The following is a 19,880-nucleotide window of genomic DNA, read 5'->3' on the forward strand; positions in this document are numbered from 1 at the left end:
TTTATTGAGACACAAGAGATTTTGCAGATGCGGGTAATCTTTAGCAACACATATAAAACGCTGGAAGAACTTGACAGGTCAGGCAGCATCTATGGAGGGAAACCTATCCTGATGAAGTTTCTCAGCTGGGAACGTTAATCCATCCACAGATGCTGCCTGAGCTGTGGAGTTCCTCTGGCATTTTCTGTGTGTTGCTTAGATTTTGCTAAACTAGGCCTGTGCACAGTAAGTCAAAGAAAAATCACAAAATAGATCTGCACGCTAAAAACTATCAGTTATCTCATGCACCCAGGAGTTTCCTATGAATGTGCAATCCTTTCTTAACAGATTTGTGAGTGTTTGCCTGTAAGTTAATACTACACATTTGTTACTCATTGTATGAAGAACTCCGTGATGATAACTTACAAATTTACTTTTGCTGGTTTGGATTAGTATTCCCATGTTCAATTAGCCAAGTTTAATTGAAATAGTGTTCAGGACTTGCATTTTTTAAAATTATTGCCATACAGCATGGCCTTTCTGGTCTTTTGAGCCACGTGACCAAGCAAACCCCAATTTAACCCTAGCCTAATCACAGGATAATTGACAATGATCAATTAACCTACCAACCGGTATGTTTTTGGACTGTGGGAGGAAATCGGAGTACCCAGAGGAAACCCACACGGTCACGGGGAGAGCGTACAAATTCCTTACAGGACAGCGGTGGGTGGTTGCTGGTACCGTAACGCGTTGTGCTAACCTCTATGCTACCATGCCCCTGCCTCCCACTCCAGCATTTTGTATGCTGTTCATTGTTTTGAACACAACTATGAAGTCTCGCTAGCCTTCTCATGTGATAGGCAAATCTTTTGCTGATGGATTTCTGAAGTTTCATTCAAGTGAAGTACAAAGACACTGAACTAACTGTATGTTAATGAACATTTGAGGATACATTTTAAATGATAATCGTTTCATACAATCTTCACTGAACAAAATGTAATTCAATTAAATATGGAAAATTACACGGGTTGCAGTTGATTATAGTTGATAATGAGTGTAAAAAGCCCATTATTTCAAGGCCGTGAATTATAATTCCTCTATTCAGCAATGTGAAATTAAAAAAATATATAGTTCTCTCCTGCAAATTATTACTTAATGGTCATTTCAGGATGGATTTATATCTCAAAAATGAATCACACATGGAATAAATAGACTACTGCATTATTCATTGGTGTGTTACTGATGCTCTTTCAATTGTATCAAAGTCCTCTGCAATAATTTATTGTTCTAACACATAGTCACAAATGGCTTATTCTTTATGCATTGAGTCTCTCATACTGAAATTACTACATGTGACATTAATGTATAAACACTTAATGCCTTTGTCTGAATTCTGCACTTGCTATTTCAGCAGAAGCACTACCCATTTATTTTAAACAGGTAAATGACTCCATAAAATAGAAGAGTCAAGAATTTCAGAATAATGTGTTAAGTATCTGCACTGTATCACAGCACCACAATTTCATGGCCTCTGATTTTTTTTTCTCTCTCTCTCCTTACTTGTCCTTGTTTGCTGAACATCGAGGCATATCCTGGTATACCGCAGCAACAACACTTTCTACATCCAAGAGAAAGGATTTTGCAGGGAGGCATCTCTGAATGCCGACAGGATGATTTAACCATAGACTCACTACTGTTATGCCCCTTTTTATAGGCAGACTTTTAATAGAGGTCACTTAACAGTGATTGGAATCAGGGACAAAGGCTACTTACTCTTTATCCTTCCAATATGCAGAGGACAGCTCCCAGAGCCAGCCTATCCAAGATCATTGCACAGCAGTGCTGGAAACTAGACCTTATCTACAAAGCACCATGCACTGTGTTTAGTCAGTAAGTCATCCTGTAACCCATCAACTGGATACATTATAGATAAATAAGAAACCACTTCAATTCAAGTTCTCTTCATTTTTTACAAATGTAAAATGCGAAAATGCCAAAATAATCAACTGCTGTTTTTTCAATGTTTTGTGTTATTAAACTATACTTGGTTGAATAATTCAGAGAAATGTTTCAATGTGTTTAATAGCTCTGGCTTCAAAGCTAGCACAGCTGCAGAGTCTGTGTAATTTTCTCAGTGTGTGATCAGCTATTTTATGCATACGGTACGGCACTTTTTATGCTCAATGTGGTGGAATAACAATGTACACTGCATTGAAAATTAAATTCATGTACATAGAATAATCAAGTAATTGTCATCCATGCTACCGCCTGCCACTTACCTTTGCTATAAAGATTCTTCCTGATGGAATCCAAAGATTTGTTTGGCTTGTCCTCAATCTGGATATGCCTCATTTGTTCCACTGATATCCTGGACTCTCTGCTTAGATCTTCTCTTTTCATCTTCACCTGCTCAGCTTTCAAGGCAATGGCCTGCTCAAGGAGCCCAAGATTTCCTTTTGTCATCATGTCATACATTTCAGACTCTTCAGTTATTGCAGGCTTTGGGTGTAAATTTTTGCTCTCATCAGTGCACTCCTCCACACTGTCCTCTGCATATGCTGAGCTTTCTGACTTTGGTTGTCCTTCACAATGAATTTCATGTTCTGTCTCTTGTGCTACCTGCATGACTACTTCAGCACTGTCCTTGCATTGCACGTCTGTGGTCTTGTTCTCCTCCACATCCTGTTTGTCAGCTACATCAAACTGTTGATGGAAAACAATTGTCTGCTCACTACAGTGAGTGGAATCAGTGGAGTCCTTTAGTTCTTTACTTTCTTCTTCATTTGCTTCATCAGCAGATGGAAGCATATCTTTGCCAGCGTGCTCTTCAGCTGAGTCATGATCCTGGTCAATTTCCTTTTCACATTCAGAATCTTCAGTTACAGGCTCACTTTCAATAATTTCTTTCCCAGAATCACTTTCTTCTTCGGTTGCTTCCTGATGCATGCTGTCTTTCATATAAATGCAGTTCTCATTAGGTTGCGGCTCACTGTTACTTGGCTTTTTATCTGGGAGTGAGGGAATGGCAGTATCGTCTACTATTTTGCCAAGATTTAGAAGTGATTTGGCAACTAATTCCTGATAGCTAATAAAATCGTCCTTTCGAGTGCTGACATTCTTGGCTCCATCCTCCCAGTAAGGTCTATCATCTAGCCCTTTATGCCTTACCTCTGCAATAAAACATTTGTAAGTTAAATATTCATTACAATTGTGTACATTCAGAAGATTTAAACTTCTATCAGTAAAAGTATTATTATTTTGGTGATTGCAAATAATGTTGTTCATGGGAAACCCTGTAAATGCACTTTAATAATTAGACAAGTGCAAAACTTGTGAGCACATGATAGATCCTGAAGTGAAATGGACAGAACTTGGTGACTTCACTTTACAAGAGTTTTACTACACTTTACAATTTCATCACCTTTTACAGATGCAATATGAACACAAAACAGTTATTATTCTAAAAGATCTCCTAGTGCCTTGATCAGGAGTCGCCTGACTCCAGGTGTACGGATACTCTAGATTTATTTTAAAGGAATTTTGTTCAGTTTTGCTAGTCCCCTTTAAGTTGTTGCTAAATTAATCCACAGGAGGAGAGGGCTAACTAAACCATTTCACACAATTGTAGCTGGTTTTACTTTAGGGAAATCCAGTAAAGTCATTTTATTGCAGTAGCAAAATAGAACAATATCTGGGTTATGACAAGTGCCATCAAACATATAAATGTATTGCCAGGTTTCATGGCATTTATCAATATGAACAGAGAGCTGTTTCTTTTGTTATACTATCCATTCAAAATGAATTGCAACATGGCTGTAAAATTGTTGATTTTTACTGCACCTGGTACTAATTCTGCTCTTTCAGTTTCTTCCAAATTTCTTTCTTCTTCATCATCGTCTATTTCTTCTTCAACTTCAAGTGCTTCTTCTGATTCATCCATAATTGATTCCTCTTTTATCTCTAAATCATCAACACCATCACTGTCTCCATTATAACCTTCATCCAAGGCAAGTTTCAAAGGATGGGATTTCCTTTTGGTCAGAGGTTGATCGGAATCAGTGTCCTGAATTTTCCTTTTCTTGGCCAAAGGGCAGCCTTGTGAACTTTTAATAAAAGAACAATTCGATGGTTACTTGAAAAGCATCTTCTGTTTTTACAGCATGAAATATTGGATCTATATACCGATTTACTTTAGGCTGCTTCACAAACTTCAATGTATTTATGAAAGTTATTCTGGCCTTGAAATTAGACTACCAGGTATTAAATACAAAATAAACTACATTTCTATCTTAGTTAACATATTTGAAACATACTTGCATCAGGTAAAGCAGTGACTTACAAGGGATAGTCCACATGGCTGGGTGAGGAGGTGATGCTGATTATTAAAGAGGGCGGGGTAATAGATGTAATAAAGAAGGACAAGGTCCTCATAGCAGGTTGACCTAGAAGAGTGAGGGACATCTTGATTTGGTAGACTGGATTCAAAACTGGATTGGCCATGGAAGAGAGAGGATAGTGGTGGAGGGGTGATATTCTGATGGGGCTCTGTGACCAGTTGTGTTCTATAAGGAAAATTGCTACTATTTGTGATATATCAGTGATCTGGATGAAAATACATGTATAGGTGGGGTAATTCATACATATGGAGACAACACACCCACCCTCTTATTCTGACTTCACATCTCTTTTTTCCCAGGCCTGATAATGGGTCTCAGTGCAAAGCATCAGCTGTTCACACTTTTCCATAGATGCTGTCTGACCTGCTAAGTTCCTCCAGAATTTTGTGTGTGGTGCTTGGATTTTCAGTATCTGCAGATTTTCTGGTGTTTGTGACACCAACAGTTGGTGGAGTATTGGAATAATGAGGAAGGTTGTCAAAGGATATGGACTCATTGGAAATACAGGCAGAGAAACGGCAGACAGATAACTGTGAGGTGTGGTACTTTGGGAGGTAAAATGCAAGAGGAAACTATGCAGAAAGTGTCAGAATCCTCAGAGATCTGATGTACAGATGGAGGTTGGGGTGCATGTTCATTGCTTCCTGAAAGTGGCAACACAAGGGATAGGGTGGCAAAGAAAGCAGATGTATGGCAAACTTGACTTCTTTGGTTGGGGAGTCAAGTGTAAAAGTTAGGAAGTCAAGCTGAGTTGAATAAATCTTTGATTAGGCCATGTTGTGAAGTACGGTGTGTAGTTCTGGTTGCCGTATTACAGGAAGGATGTTGAGGATGTTGAACGTGCAGGTTCACCAGGATATTGTCAGCATTAGCCATAAGGAGAGACTGGACACACATCGAGGAAGTATATAAAATAACTGAGAGGCACAGATAGGGTAGATACTCACTCCCAAGGTGGAAATGTCAAATACAAGGTGGCATAGGTTTAAGATGAGAGCGAGAGAAGTTAGGAAATTTATGAGGCAACTTTTTTTTTTACAGTGTTGTTATAGGTGCCTGAAACGTGTTGCCAGGGTAAGTGATGAAAGCCAATGCAATAGTTACATGAATAAGCAGGGATTGAAGGTACATGCAGGTACATGGGATTAGTTTGGATTGGCATCATGGGCTGAAGGCCCTGTTCCATACGATACTTGTTCTATGAACATACTTGGGACATTTCGCTCCTGTAGCCTATTCACCTATTCATTGCTGAACTGCAAACTACTTCTGAAGACCTGGCTTTGTTTTGTATCCTTTAATAGCTTTGGTTATTAAAATAATTAATTCTCAAGATACACATCCAATGCTATTATTTTTAAGTTCATAAAACTGGGAAGGTTTACCTTCTGTGCCGTGCGTATTTTCCACTGGCGTGTCCTGAGCCATTGCATCCTGGAGTTGGGCAGCTGAATGATAAAATTATTAAAATGTTAAGAAAGCACAAAGCAGCACACTGTCAATTTTTTCATTTTAATTTTCTTAACAGGAGTAGTGATGTTTCAGCAAATAATTTTAAAGAACAAGATACATACAAATAAGATAGCACAGATAATTTCATATGCTTTAAAATTTTGTTGTAGCACAATGCTGAACAACAGTTCAGAATTCCAACACCACTTTAATAGAAGCATACATTTATTTATTATAAAAAGCATTCACAGCTCATATTATCACACTGTCTAGGTCAAATAAATTTTTAAATAAATACTATGGACAGAGAAAATGTCATTCCCAAAAACCCAGAAATTGGATATAAATGCAATAGATAAAACTGAATATTCATTAATATAAGAACAAATCTCAATTTTTAAACAATTTTTCCATCTTCTTAGGATCCTGATGTAAAGCATAATTTTTGTTGCCATGTACAGTAGTTCCGAGTAAATCTAAAGTTTTGAATTAGTGCTTATATGCTTTGCAGTGTTAGGAAATATATTTACATGATTTTATTGCAACAGCATTTCATAATATTGTACTTTACAAAGCCAATTGTTCAAAGCCTACTAATTAATTTTTAACTGGAGTGATCCCTACATTTTTTTCTGAAGAGGTCACATTAAACTTTACAAATTAAAATGTGCATTCCTTGGCTTTCTCCTTCATGCTTAACTTTTTTAGATGAAGAATTATGCTAACAATTATGCTAACAAGTCTGATCTAAAATCACTAAATAAAAACTTATAAATATATTATCAGAGAATTTGGACTTTTATTGTTTCCAGGCTTCTCCGTCTAGTAATGATAGGGATGGGTTTTAAATTAACAGGCTGATCTTCCTTGGGACAGTGCTAGTAAATGAGCTAATCCATTTTGAGGGCTAAGCCTGATAACTACGCTACCTAGTGCAGGCATTACAAATATGCACCCAATGTGATTCTCAGGTTCTGGAGTATGCAATACTGATGGCCCAAATGCCAACTCAGCCAACTGCATATTGGACTCTGGAATGGGAGAAATGCAAGGAATGGAGTGGTGGTTAAGAATAACAGGAAATGGTGGGAAAGCAAGGGAAGGTGATGAAGCCCATTGTAGTTGTCGTCTGCATTATCTGCATGAACCTGTGAACACTGGGGAACATGTCCATGAGATTATATGCATTATTATTGAAGTGTTTTGCTTGATAGGGTTAAGCAGAGTCTACTCCACATCTAGTCAGAAGATAATGTTACTTGCACAGAAATTCAACTGCATAATATTGAAAACTTACTGAAAACTTTTCAGTTTTCACAGTCCATTTCATGTCATGTCAAAAGCTTTACTGACACTTCCTGTCACAAGTCATCTTTGTGATCTAGCCACAAAGTCAATTCCCATTCACAAGAACCTGATCATATCTATCATTAGACTTTCATGGAATGACGTAGTCAGAGTCTTGGTGAATAGGTAAATATTTACCTGTACTCTGGAGCGCCTCTTATCTAAATCCCCTTATCTCAACCCACATCCAAATGGCTACATTGACATTTCTAGAGGTAACAGGTTTATAAGAAATTAAATTGAAGCCAAACTGAATATTCAGAACACATCATACCTTATATCCTGTCCCACAGGCTCCACAGGTACTGGAACCAGAAAAGAAACTTAGTTTTAACATTTTTATGAGCTAATGAACCATTACTAGTTTAATGTCATATAATCAACATTTAAATCTAATCATGAAATAACATTTCAAACTGAACAGTAACATTGAAATGGTTGGATATTTCATTAGAAGCAGGGTGAAAATTGCACTATCAGTACAGATACAAGAGCCGGCTTTATAAGTGTAGATGTACTAATTAAAAAATACCTACATTGTTTAATGAACTTGCAATAATAAAATTAGCATTAAAATTATTGTAAACCTCCATCACTAGAAGTGATTACAAAAACATAAAAGGAAATAAAAGATAGTTACACATACTTCTGATTCCCTTTGAGCGAGTACGCAGCCTCTTTTCATCAACATCTTGGTTCATCTACAACACCAAATTTTAGTTAATGGACTCGAGGTTTACTTTTCCCTCAAACATGTGCAAATTATGCTATAAAAAGTCATGTCGGTTTTTGAAGGCATGCATGAGAAATTCCTACCGTTTTATTATAAATTATTATGGTGTAAATCCTTATGATACTCAAACAAAATGTTTCCCTTCATTAATTTAATGGAAGTACTAACTTGTTTATCTTAATCTATTAGCTAAAATAGCAGAATAAGTAAATTGCTGCCAAAATTGGCAACATCAATTTGCATTTCTACAGCACTCCTAATGTAAAAACAAATCTCAAGAAGATTCATTGTAGTGTGACAAAATAGATGTTAAGTCAATATAAGAGATACTAGAAGGATGTGGTCAAAGAAGTGGATTTTAATGGGTGTTAGAAGGACAGTGAGCTGAGGAAGTAGAGGAATTCAGAGAGGAAATTCCAGAACTGACACCCAAATGGCTATAATTAAGACTATCAAAATATCAAGCATTTTAATGATAACATTGTTGATAATTATTGCTGGGCTATACTTTTCAAAGTAACTCAGATATAATTAAGATTAGTTAATATTTAATATTAAGGCCAGAAAAGTGCCATGCTGTGTTATTACATCAGCAATAAAAGAAATGCAATTAGTTTCTATTTTTAGTGTAAATTCCCATTGGTAGAATGGTTTGCACTTACTGCAGTGGAGCAGGTGTGGGATAAACTGCAATTCTATTTATTAGGCTTTCAAAATACAGCACTTCAGCATTCTGATGATCTCAGAGGGTTTTTTCACAATAGACATATTATTTTTCATTACAGAGACATAAGTTCAGCTAAATGACTTTTTAACATTTTATTCGCATATATATGGAATCTGGCAGCAAGGCAAATTATATATGCTATGACTCCTCAATCGCTGTTTTCAGCAAATAAACTGTTAAATTGACGCCACGTAAAATACACAGACCTACTAAATTTAAATATTTGTTGGTATGCCAAGAACAAATAATATAGTATACATCCCCTGAATTTTAATAGAAAAAGCCTGAGAAGTTCTGAGAAGGATGGTTTATAATCAATGGTTTACATTAAAGCACACCAAATCATGTATGTTTGTATACAATATGGACATAGCATTATGGACTTTATGAATGTAGATAGTCAATGGCCTTATCAAAATCTGATATATTGTCAGATGTAGTCTATTGTTTCAATGTTATGTCATTCCTTTTAAGTTGTCTTGCATATCAACTCTGTAAATTTAACAATAATCAATTAAGGTTCCTTCTGTGAGTGGCTGAAAAAGATAAAATTAGCAAATAATTGTGGGAAATAACACCTTAAAGTAAGACAACAGGATCTTGAATGCAAACTTCTATATTTATCAGCATGCAATACTTGGAATATTTTAAATGCAAATAAAGAAAAATCTTCCAGATCTAACAGAGCTATGCAATCAGGTTGTTGCTCTGAACACAACTCTATAATATATGTGTGAAGCAGATTGTCAAGTACATTACAAGCAATGTGCATGGTGCATTTATCACATTTATAGTGTTTACATGTCAATTTACATGAGCTGCAACCAGGAACATTGCAGGATTCCATCACTATTTTCAATATTACCTAGGCAAATATGAGAAAGTGAAAAGCCTTTTGTCACCTTGGTGTGTTTGCTGTGCAGGCTACTGGGTGTTTCACAAGTGCTGAGCTTCTCAGTACTGCCGTTAGTCCAAGTCTGATTCAGCAGCTCACCTCTAAATTCATTTTCTGTGATTTAAGATAAAACAAGATTATTCTCTTTTTTATGGGAAAGAATCACTCTGTGACTACTCAAAAGACAATTTATAGTCAACTTGAACACATTCTGAAAATTTGCCAAGCTTCGTGAGAGAAAAATGCCTCGTGTATGGTGAGTAACATGCAAACTAGCTATTTGGCCATCAGTGGCACAGCTGCTACCCTGCGAATCCTGCATAATATTAATGAGATCACTCATCTCTTTTTAATTATTCTTCCAGCTCATTGTACAAATGATTGAAATAGCATTTTAAATCTATATCTAGCAATAACATTTACTAGTAACTTATTCACATCATTTGACTGTTGCACAACTTAATTCAACACCCTATGTTTTCTAATTCCATCTTCCAACGAATAATGCTATTACATGTTAAACCAAATGTTATTAAAAAAAGCACTGCATTTGAATGACTAGGACTGAGGAATTTCAAGATAAAGATTGCCCCACATAAAACAATGTAAGAATTAAGAACAAGAATAGATTACCTAGCTCTTTGAGCTTGCCCTGACATTTAGTAAGATTGGGACTCAGTCGAAAACTAAAAATAACTGCAGGAAATCTGAAACAAAACAAAAAGATAGAAACACTCAACAGTTCAGGCAGCATCTGTGGGAAGAGTGTGATGAAGCATATTCAACTTGAAACATTAACATTTTCCTTTCCACATATGCTATATGTCTTGTGGAGTGTTTCCAGCGACTTTTTTGTCTCATGACTGATCTTCAATCTCAGCTGTTTTCCTGCATTATCCCTTTATTCCTTGATTTCATTAAATCCAGAAGTTTATCGGCCTTTGTAAAGTGAACTCAGTGACTGAGTTTCAATGTCCACCAGGATATGGAATTCCAAAGATTTACCACACTCAGAATGATGAAATGATTTGAATGACTTGCCCTCTAAGAATGTGCCCCTCGGCCAGATTCCTCAATCTCAGAAACATGCTCCATCCTCTGTCTAGAACCAAAAGTGCTTTTAAAGAGTAAATCAGATCACAGTTAATCCCTTTAAACCTAGGCCTATTCAACTCAATTCTCTTCATATGGCAAACCTGTCAACACAAGAACTAGACAGGGATTCTTCAGTGTATTCATTGTCCCACAAGTATACACTTTTTAGTTAAGGAGCGCAAAATTATGCACAATATTCTAGTTGCAGCTTCATCAATGCATTTTACAATTGAGAGAAGGCCTCTTCTATTTAGATAAGGCCACTGGGCCCATCAGTTCAACCTCACTGCCAGAGGGGCAACCCATTTAGTCCAATTTCTTTTTTTACTGTCTTTAATCCCTTCAATTTATTCTTTTCTCACACATGCTCATTAACTATCCTTTGATACTTTTTGCGAGTAACTTATTGTAGTTAATTAACATACTGGAACATCTTCAGCATGGGTATTCAAAACTAGAGAATCCTGAGGAAACTTGGGTGGTTACCATGAAAATGAGTAAGCTTCACAAAGGCAGCACCCTAAGTCAGGATTGAATCTTGGTTCCTGGAGCTGTGAAGCAGTACTCCTGTACTCATAAAAAAAACAGCTTCCTGGTTGCTTGTTGCTTCTGCAGGTACACTAGGCCCCTTTTGAGAATCAACTTTGACCAAAATATCACCAATTGAAGTACACTGTTTTGTGCGCTGAGCTGGAAGATCTCACATTTTATCACACTGTGTTCACTCTGTCATGTTATGTCTTTAAACTTCTCTACATCCTTTTACCTATTGGTAATTCCACCCTAGTTTTGGACCATCTGTAAAGCTGGGCCCATCCCATTTGGATCCCTTAAATAAATGTTGACATAGATTCTGAAGAGCTAGGACCAACCTCCAAAGTGAGAAAGAGCTGTTTATTCCCACATTTTGCATTGTATCTTTTAATCAATTCTCAATCCTTGCCAGTATATTATTGCCAATTCCATGTGCTCCAATGTTATTATCTATCTCCCATGTAGATACTTTCCAAAAGGCTTCTGAAAATCTAAATTCAACAACACCAAATAGTGACATAAAATCTATTCTAACCATCACAATCTCAAAGAAAAGCTCCTGTAGTTTAGTCAAAGATGACTTCCCTTGCATTAATCCTGTGTCTCTGCTCAGTCCTTTCATTCTATTCTAGGTAACTACATTCTTCAATGAGGTCATAGACATATAACTTTGTAAAAACTGGTGGTCTATTTGCAGTGATGGATGTTTTAAAAACAGTAATTACACTTGACATTTAACTTTGGATGGTTCAACGTTTCAGAAATACAGAAATCCACTGACAAGCCAGAAATGTATGCTGCAAAGAACTTTTTAGTTACATTTTCTGTTTGCCAACAATGAAGTAAACAGTCCCCATACAGCCGAGCAAACATCCTAATCTGAATCAAGAATGCTTAGATGCATGAAATACTTAAATCATTCAATTACATGCATGGAATTTAGCAGGCTAAAATCAAGCAATTTATCAGTATAGATTAACTAACATTAACCCTTCTGCTAGAGCAATTAAAGAATTGCTATAGGAATATATGGATAAAAATAGGAAGAATCTCATTCCTCATTGATCATCTCCACAAAATCCTTGTCACTATTTCCACCACCCCTATTGAACAAGTATTTCTCAATCAATTGTTACTTTTCCATAAGCTAATTGAATATATACAGGTAGCGCTTCCAAAAGTTGCCACACCAGGTCCAAGAGTTTTCACTATGTTTGCACAACAGTGAAAAAATCTGGGTGCCACATATTTCAATATCCTGTATTTCCAAGTTGAAGGCTAAATGCCATATGATGAAACTTTAGAATGCACACTGACTGGTTGGTGATCTTTGTCCATTTATGTAAACAGTAGTTCTTTTTCGTAAATTTTATTGTATGTATTTTTTCCCTGCAAATGCCAGAAAAAAAATCCTAAGGTAGTGTATGGTAACATGTATTTACATATTTTGATAATAAATTTATTTCAAACTTTTAACACAAGCAAAAAGGCACTTGCAACTATGTGTACATGTCCTCCCTAAGGCATTCAATGACAAGACCATCAAAGTTAGATTCATCCTTGTTGTCAACTCCATGATTTCATTTTATTCTGGAATTTCCAGGTGGTTAGATATAAACTCAACAACAGCTCCCATTTAGTAGCACGTTTAACTGTCAAGTGACTTCAGAAGAGTGCTAACAAAGAAAAAAATGAAGCTGTGACACACAATGAGGCATTAGGGCAGTTAAACAGAAGCTTGGTGAAAGAGACTGGTCTTACAGAGAATGGTTAGGGATGGAAGTAGTTAGGAGAGAGATTTTAGAAGCTTTAATTTCACACTCAAGACTTTGAGTCAATAAAAAGAATTGCTTGGGCATGTTTTATATGCTACAAGCCTAACATGACTTGAAAATCAAAATGTTCCGCACCATTACCTACACCTAACAGGCTCCGTTTTTAGTGTTCTTAATGAGCAAACTCGATTAAGCAGACATGAACAGATTTTTCAGATGGAAGGAAGGAACCCTAAACTTTCTTGTTAACTTGTTATTTACACATACACAAGGGGATACAGTGGATTCCTGTTAATTGGGACAATTTGGCCCAATTAAGCAGCTGGTTAAAATTTCATAAAAATGATCAAGATATATAAAAAAGAGAAACTACTGTTGAACTGGGTTCCAAGATTGTCAAGCCGAGCAGTGGTGGTGGGGACAAGCTCCCACTACCTAAAAGTGCTCCTCATGGCATGCAACTCAAATAGCCTCTGACAACCAAGTCCAACTCCTGGCCTTCTTGTGTGGCTTAGCCTCTAAGCCTGGCAGAACTGTTTCTACTGACAGAAGGGGTGAAGGCGGGTCCTGGTTTCTTAAAACCAGTGCTTTGGGTAGATGGAGCTTGTCAGCCTGGAAAGGCAGTCCATCTAAGAGAGGGAAAACTCTGATTTCAAACCTCCGTTGCCTTGCGGCCATACCCACTTATGGGAAAGGCTTCGGGAGTAAACCCTGAGGACAAATCCGGAGCTGGAGTCCCTAAGGCAGTCTGATGTTGCCTTCAACCCCGTTCTGGCAACTCCTGTGATGTCACTGGTGCCAAGCTGTATTGGCCCTTGCCCTTCCCTTGGCATGGAGAGGGGAGACCTGCTGCTTGGGCAATTACCGGTCTTCCATACAACTTTGCCCAGGCCTGTGCCCTGGAGAGACTTTCCAGGCACAGAGCCATGGTCTTGTGAGACTAACGGATGCCATCACACTGTTGAACTGAGTAACAAATTATCTACTTAAATGAAATACAGAACAAATTAAAACACTACCAATACTACTACAGTATTATAAAACTGTTTAAATTCTAATAGTTATTGACAGAAGAATTCATACAGTGTACACTGCTGTGTTCTTTTCATTGACTGTAAATGAACAAAATCATTACAGACACCTAGTGCAGATAATGGACAGCCTTCATACACTGCTTTTGACAATTTCATCCTCTGACTCTTCATATTCATTGTAAAATTCAAAATGATTGTTGATGTCTTCAAATTCTGGAGGCAATTCTGGGCCCCTCATCTAAGAAACGATGTTCTTACATTGGAGAGGGTTCAAAGGAGGTTCACAAAGATGATTCTCGGATTGAAAGGCATATCATATGAAGAGTGTTTGATGGCTCTGGGCCTCTACTCATTGGAAATCATAAGAATAAGGGGGATCTCAATGAAACCTATTGAATAATGAAAGGCAAAAATTGAGTAGATTTGGAGAGGATGATTCTCATGGTGAGAGAATCTAGGACCAGAGGACACAGACTCAGAATAGAGGAGTGTCCAGTTAGAACAGAGAGGAGGAGAAATTTCTTCAGCCAGAGAGTGGTGAATTTGTGAAATTCATTGCCACAGCCAACTGTGGAGGCTGTCATTGGGTATTTTTAAGGCAGAGGCTGATAGATTTTCGATTAGTTAGGGCATGAAGGGATAAAGGGAGAAGGAGGGAGACTGGGGCTGAGTGGGCAAATGGATCAGCCATGATGAATTGGCAGGGCAGACTCGATGGGCCAAATGTCCTAATTCTGCTCCTATATCTTATGGTCTTCATAGTTCCTAACTTGTTGAAGTAGTGAAATTGTTTCATTTTCATTCCTGGTCGTTTCTGGCATCTCCAGGCCTGAATGCTTGAAATTGCAGAGAGCAAATTAGTTCTCAATTGTCTTACTGCTTACTTCTTGGTAACTATCAATGACAGAATCATTGCTTTGGAACACAATGACACTATTTAAAAACTCTTTGCTCTAAGCATGGTGTAGTTTCTTAATGGCCACGCAAGTGCCAGTGACTGCTGCTTGTTAGAAACTGTTCAGCAACAGTCTCTTGTCCTGAATAAGTGACGTAGCGTCCCAAATAAGCAGCTGTCTGAATAACCAATGACCCAATTAATTGGAATCCACTGTATTTTAACTCACTTCCTGTAGTAGACCAGAAGTTTAATTGCAATGTTTTTGGCTGCCTACACAAAAATAATAAACAGATTGTTTATGCAGCTGTCTATGAAATAAATAATTATTTGATTTCAGCAATACACACAACATGCTGGAGAAACACAGCAGGTCAAGTAGCATCTTTGGTGGGAAATCAACAGTCAACACTAGAACTTAATGTCTATTGCTCAAGATTTCCAGCATCTGGAGAATCTCTATGTGGGTCAGAATTATTTTTCTTTCCACATACAAAATATGATCCAATGTTGAAGACAGTCCCACTATTGATATAATTCTGCATTATGTAGTTCATATCAGTTTATTTTTTCAGTCAGGTTTTATTGATTTCACATCAAAAAGTTCTAAATAGTTCATTTTTTGCAATTAGAAATAAGAGAAAAGGGATCATTGTTATTTGATGAATACATACTGGGAACACTGCAATGGAAAAGAACAAACAAGATAAAATCTCCAGCTGACCAATGAATAATTATTTATAGCTTTTGACTGAGACTCTTAAACTCAACAGTAGTACCTGAAACAAAAGCACTGTAGTCCCATCTAGAAGCTACCAGTTTAAGCCTTGACCAAGATCGACATTCATGATAGCCTGAACTAAACAAAATTATTTCCTTATGGTGACACTTCAAAATAATTACTCAGTAACTATTTTAAAAAGTATTTCTCTTAGTGGAAAATGTGCAATTTGCCAGGTTAACAGTAACTGAGGAACTAAATGAAGCAAAGACTTCCTATGTGTTTTGCATTTCTGCATGCTAGTTTGGTTTTTATTCATTCTGTACGAAGAAAGAAATGCCAATAAATTTCATTTTTATTTTGTGCAATTCTTTATCATTTACCATATTTTTACAAACATATCCCCAAACTTTTACATTTATAATCTGGCTCCAATAATTTATAGTGATTTAAAACTTTTCCATTTACAAGGGAATTACACAGGTTCCAGTGAATTTCCTTTTTCAATTTTTTAATGTATGCATGGTTCAATTTATTTTTGATAAAATAAAACAGAATAATGTGTACATTTAAGCATATGTAATTTAACTCTTTCCACTTTCTTAAGCCATTACAATTACCTTGAAAATTTGAAATAAATTATATATTTAGAGTGATATTTGTCACAAACTATTAGTATGGATTTGTCAGTCTAAACGTATGACATCTCCCCAAAAGCAATCTGGTCTGTTGCAAATATGAGCGCGCATTTGTTTAATGGACTATGTTCTGTTTATAGTCAGATATTCCTTTTTCTATCCTAACTTTTCCATATGAAATTCTCCTCAAACTTTACTCTCTTTCCTTTCCAGGGTAAAGCACTTATCCAGAAATTACTACTTATGCAGCACATATGGTTAATTTCCTAGGTGCAACAGCAGACTTAACTGCAACCCCATCTGTTCCTTTTCCCAGAAAACAAGAGGAAGGAATAGGATGCAGCTGACATCTTACCTCCTGCACAGATGTACACACCAACAAAAATTAAACAAACTTTGACTCTTTGACTATTTTGTGTCTTCACGTTAACAAACTACTCTATTTCATTCAATTATTATCTTTAGCAACATAATTTACTCTCTCGTTTGTAAATAGGATCAAAAAATTGTGGTAGGAGATAAGCCAGTCTTCTTCTACCAAGCCAAAAGCAAATAAAAAGTGCTTCTCCTTCGCATCCATACAAGCTTCAAAGAGATGGCATGGCGCATTTCATTGTGTTATATTTTATGCATACAAATTTGAAAGCATTAAGCTTTTTTTTAGGATTATGCAGTTGAAAATCAACTTTTCCCTGAGTCAAACACCATAACAACTACTTCCAGGTCATTTCATGCCATTCTGGAAATTCAACCAGGCGCTTCCCTGTGTGTGAAGCCATTGTGTAGGAACCAGGACTAAGTTGTACTTGCAGCATTCATCTTTGATCAATCGCAGGACAATTGTTTTACTGAACTAGCATACGTCTTTGACTTGCCTTTGAACCCCTTGCTCCCCATCCATAGCACAGTTCTGAACGTCCCCTGAACTCACTGCTGATGAAGCACAGTGTGTCCCTACTCCTGACAACTCTCTCCAGTCCCCTGGCAGTCCTTACCTTCTGATCTCCTGATGGTCCTGATCCCCTTGGGCCCCACCCATCCATCTCCCATGCTCCCCTCCACCAACCATTCTCTTCCTCCTCGCTAAGCCACCTCCTTTCACTTTGTTAAATCAATGCCAAGCACTGAATCTTGTGGGGTATCACCACCTGACTTTGAACTCAAGACTCCGATCATTGGTCAATATTCCCTACTTCTTGCTTCCCAGCCCCTGGTTAATGGCTCACTGTCACACCTATTTAGTACACAAATTTAGATACATTAGAATTTCTTGACTAGTTGTTATATAGGCTTAATAAAGCAATAATATACAGGAAACATGCATTTTGAAATAGAGATTAGTATAAAAATGGTTCCATCCATGAAAACTATCTTTCTGATGTGTATAGTTTTCAGATATAGTATATTTGTTTACATTTTAGGAACTTAAGGATTCAGCCAACTGAACTGAACTGAAGCAGATTTTTTGAGCCTTCAGCTCCAACTAAAAAGAGACACAGTACTACTGTCTCAGTCAAAGTTTACATACTGTACAATGAAACACAAGGTGAAGTCTAAGTTTTTTGCCTATGATATGAGTTGAAATACATGAAACAGTGTTTGTTTAAGTTTTGTTTTCTTTATAATTCTTATAATAATGCTCACAGTCATTCTTTTACATCGCAAGAGTCACCATCAGAAAGTCGGTGCTAACAATCTGGCAGATTATAGATATCTGCAATAAACTACAAACAATTAGTTTCTGCTAGAGAATTTTGGAAATAAGATTTTCCAAAACTGGCTATAAATTCTTGCCATAAATAGTGAATATTAAATTTCAATGCATTTCAGAAGCTGTGGCTCATACATAGTAGCAAAATAGAACAATCAACACTGTTGCCAAGATTTAAGTCAGCTTAAATTGGTTGTTGGTATTGCTCAGTCAAACAGAACAAAAGTAGTCAAACTGCTTTAATGTACTTTCTTTGATCAGCTTTAATGTATAATCCTAAAATGTGTACAAAATCGAAAAAAACCCAAACCTTTTTGAAATACAGAATAGGAATAGTTCAGTAGGTTGCCACATTTATCCTTTGTGTAGGGCAACTGTGCTTACATCTATATAAAAGTTACAATGTTCAGCTTATTGAAGTTATAGTATATATAAAGTTTTTTTTACTAGCTAACAAACATCCAAATCATTTGATCAAATTCAGAGTAACCAATTGCATACACATTAAAAAATGAATCCTTCGTGACTCTTCTTATGTTATGCATATTTCAATTTCCAATGTGACAAGTGTAGTGAGGTTAAACAAAGGCTTCCTGCTGACTACACTTACAGAAACCATGTGATTCTTCTCTTGCAAATGTAAATGGCTCCTTTATAGTTTGCAGGAGATATACAGTACTACACATGTTTTATGTCTCATCCTGTACTTGAATTTTATTATACAGTTGGTGTTTAATTAATATTTCAGATCAGAACTGAAGGATCTCACCTTCAATATTACTCAAACAGCTAAATAAAACTTGTACACAAATTTATTTTCTCAAAACTGTATACAATGTGAAGCATTGTTAGGACTTAATCATTATTATAAATGAATCAACCCTTTTGTTATAATAACTAATTTCTACTTATGTAAACTTAAAACTATCTAAAATTCCTCAAAGCAATTTCACAAATTAAGAGGATTTAGAGAACAATATCTTTGATTTCAATATAACAAATGCCCAGGCAACTGTGAGTGAATAATGGGCTTTCTCTCTGCTGCAATGATAGGATTTGTTTCTCTAGGTTAAGTACTTTTTTTCACTGATTATTGACCATGCTCTTTGGAAAGCAAGAAGCTGTTTCAAACAGCTGTTCCTTTCTCACAGCTAATTGCTTTTTTTCCAGGTCTTTACTAGCAAGTCACCTGTTCCTGTCACTGTGTAATCAATGATAGAAATCAGCACTTTCCCACAAATCACGCAAACAAATCTGTGCAGCGCAAGTCCTAGCGTACGCCTCCATTAAATTACCTGACGGCACTGTAAACACTTTGCCAAGTGGCTTTGAACTATAACAAAAAACAGCTAATAGATGCCCAGTTTCCAATCTATTTTACATTGAGCAATGGACTATTCATGCATGCAAGATCTCCGTTTTATTAACACCAGTATTTAGCCAGAAATGTGCAACTGTTAGAACAGCAAACTTCATGGAACTTACAATTAAAATAATGATTGTTCGCGTATTTTATAATTTTGCATTATATATTTGAGAGAATATGCGGCACAGCTTAGAAGATTGAATGAAATGTTATTTAACATTCATGTGAAAGAGTAACTTTAGGCAGCCAAAGAAACATTTCAGTAGGTAAGTAGTAGATGATATTTTAAAAAGAAATACAATAGTTTTTACAATATGGTAGATGACATTTTAAAAAGAAATATGATAATTTTATAATATTGTCAAGTAAAAAATGTGAAATCAGCTAAATTACACTTGGCATAATTACTTCAATACTTTTCTACATCCATGCAAGATTTCAAAGCCGTTTGTCTTTTTAAGTATTCCTGTAAAAGCTCAATGTTTTCATGTTGCATTTTTTGTGCAGACCTTGCTTTCCTGCCTAAACTGTACGGAATGAGTTTTCTAAGAGCTGTGGGTCCACAGGGCAGAGAACACAGA

At 36.5% G+C, this 19,880-nt stretch overlaps 1 protein-coding gene across 1 annotated transcript in view; it reads right to left on the reverse strand.

The window, feature by feature from the left end:
• The window catches only part of LOC140736093 (myelin transcription factor 1-like), a 127,885-nt gene that overhangs the window by 42,502 nt on the left and 65,503 nt on the right, over nt 1–19,880 (reverse strand). Inside the window, 6 exon segments of the mRNA XM_073061844.1 lie at nt 2,259–3,149; nt 3,820–4,082; nt 5,762–5,824; nt 7,450–7,480; nt 7,822–7,876; nt 9,538–9,644. Coding sequence (XP_072917945.1) covers nt 2,259–3,149; nt 3,820–4,082; nt 5,762–5,824; nt 7,450–7,480; nt 7,822–7,876 — 1,303 coding nt within the window. The 5' untranslated portion in view covers nt 9,538–9,644.

The sequence above is a fragment of the Hemitrygon akajei genome, chromosome 11, assembly GCF_048418815.1.
Source record: "Hemitrygon akajei chromosome 11, sHemAka1.3, whole genome shotgun sequence".
In the NCBI taxonomy this organism is placed as follows: Eukaryota; Metazoa; Chordata; class Chondrichthyes; order Myliobatiformes; family Dasyatidae; genus Hemitrygon; species Hemitrygon akajei.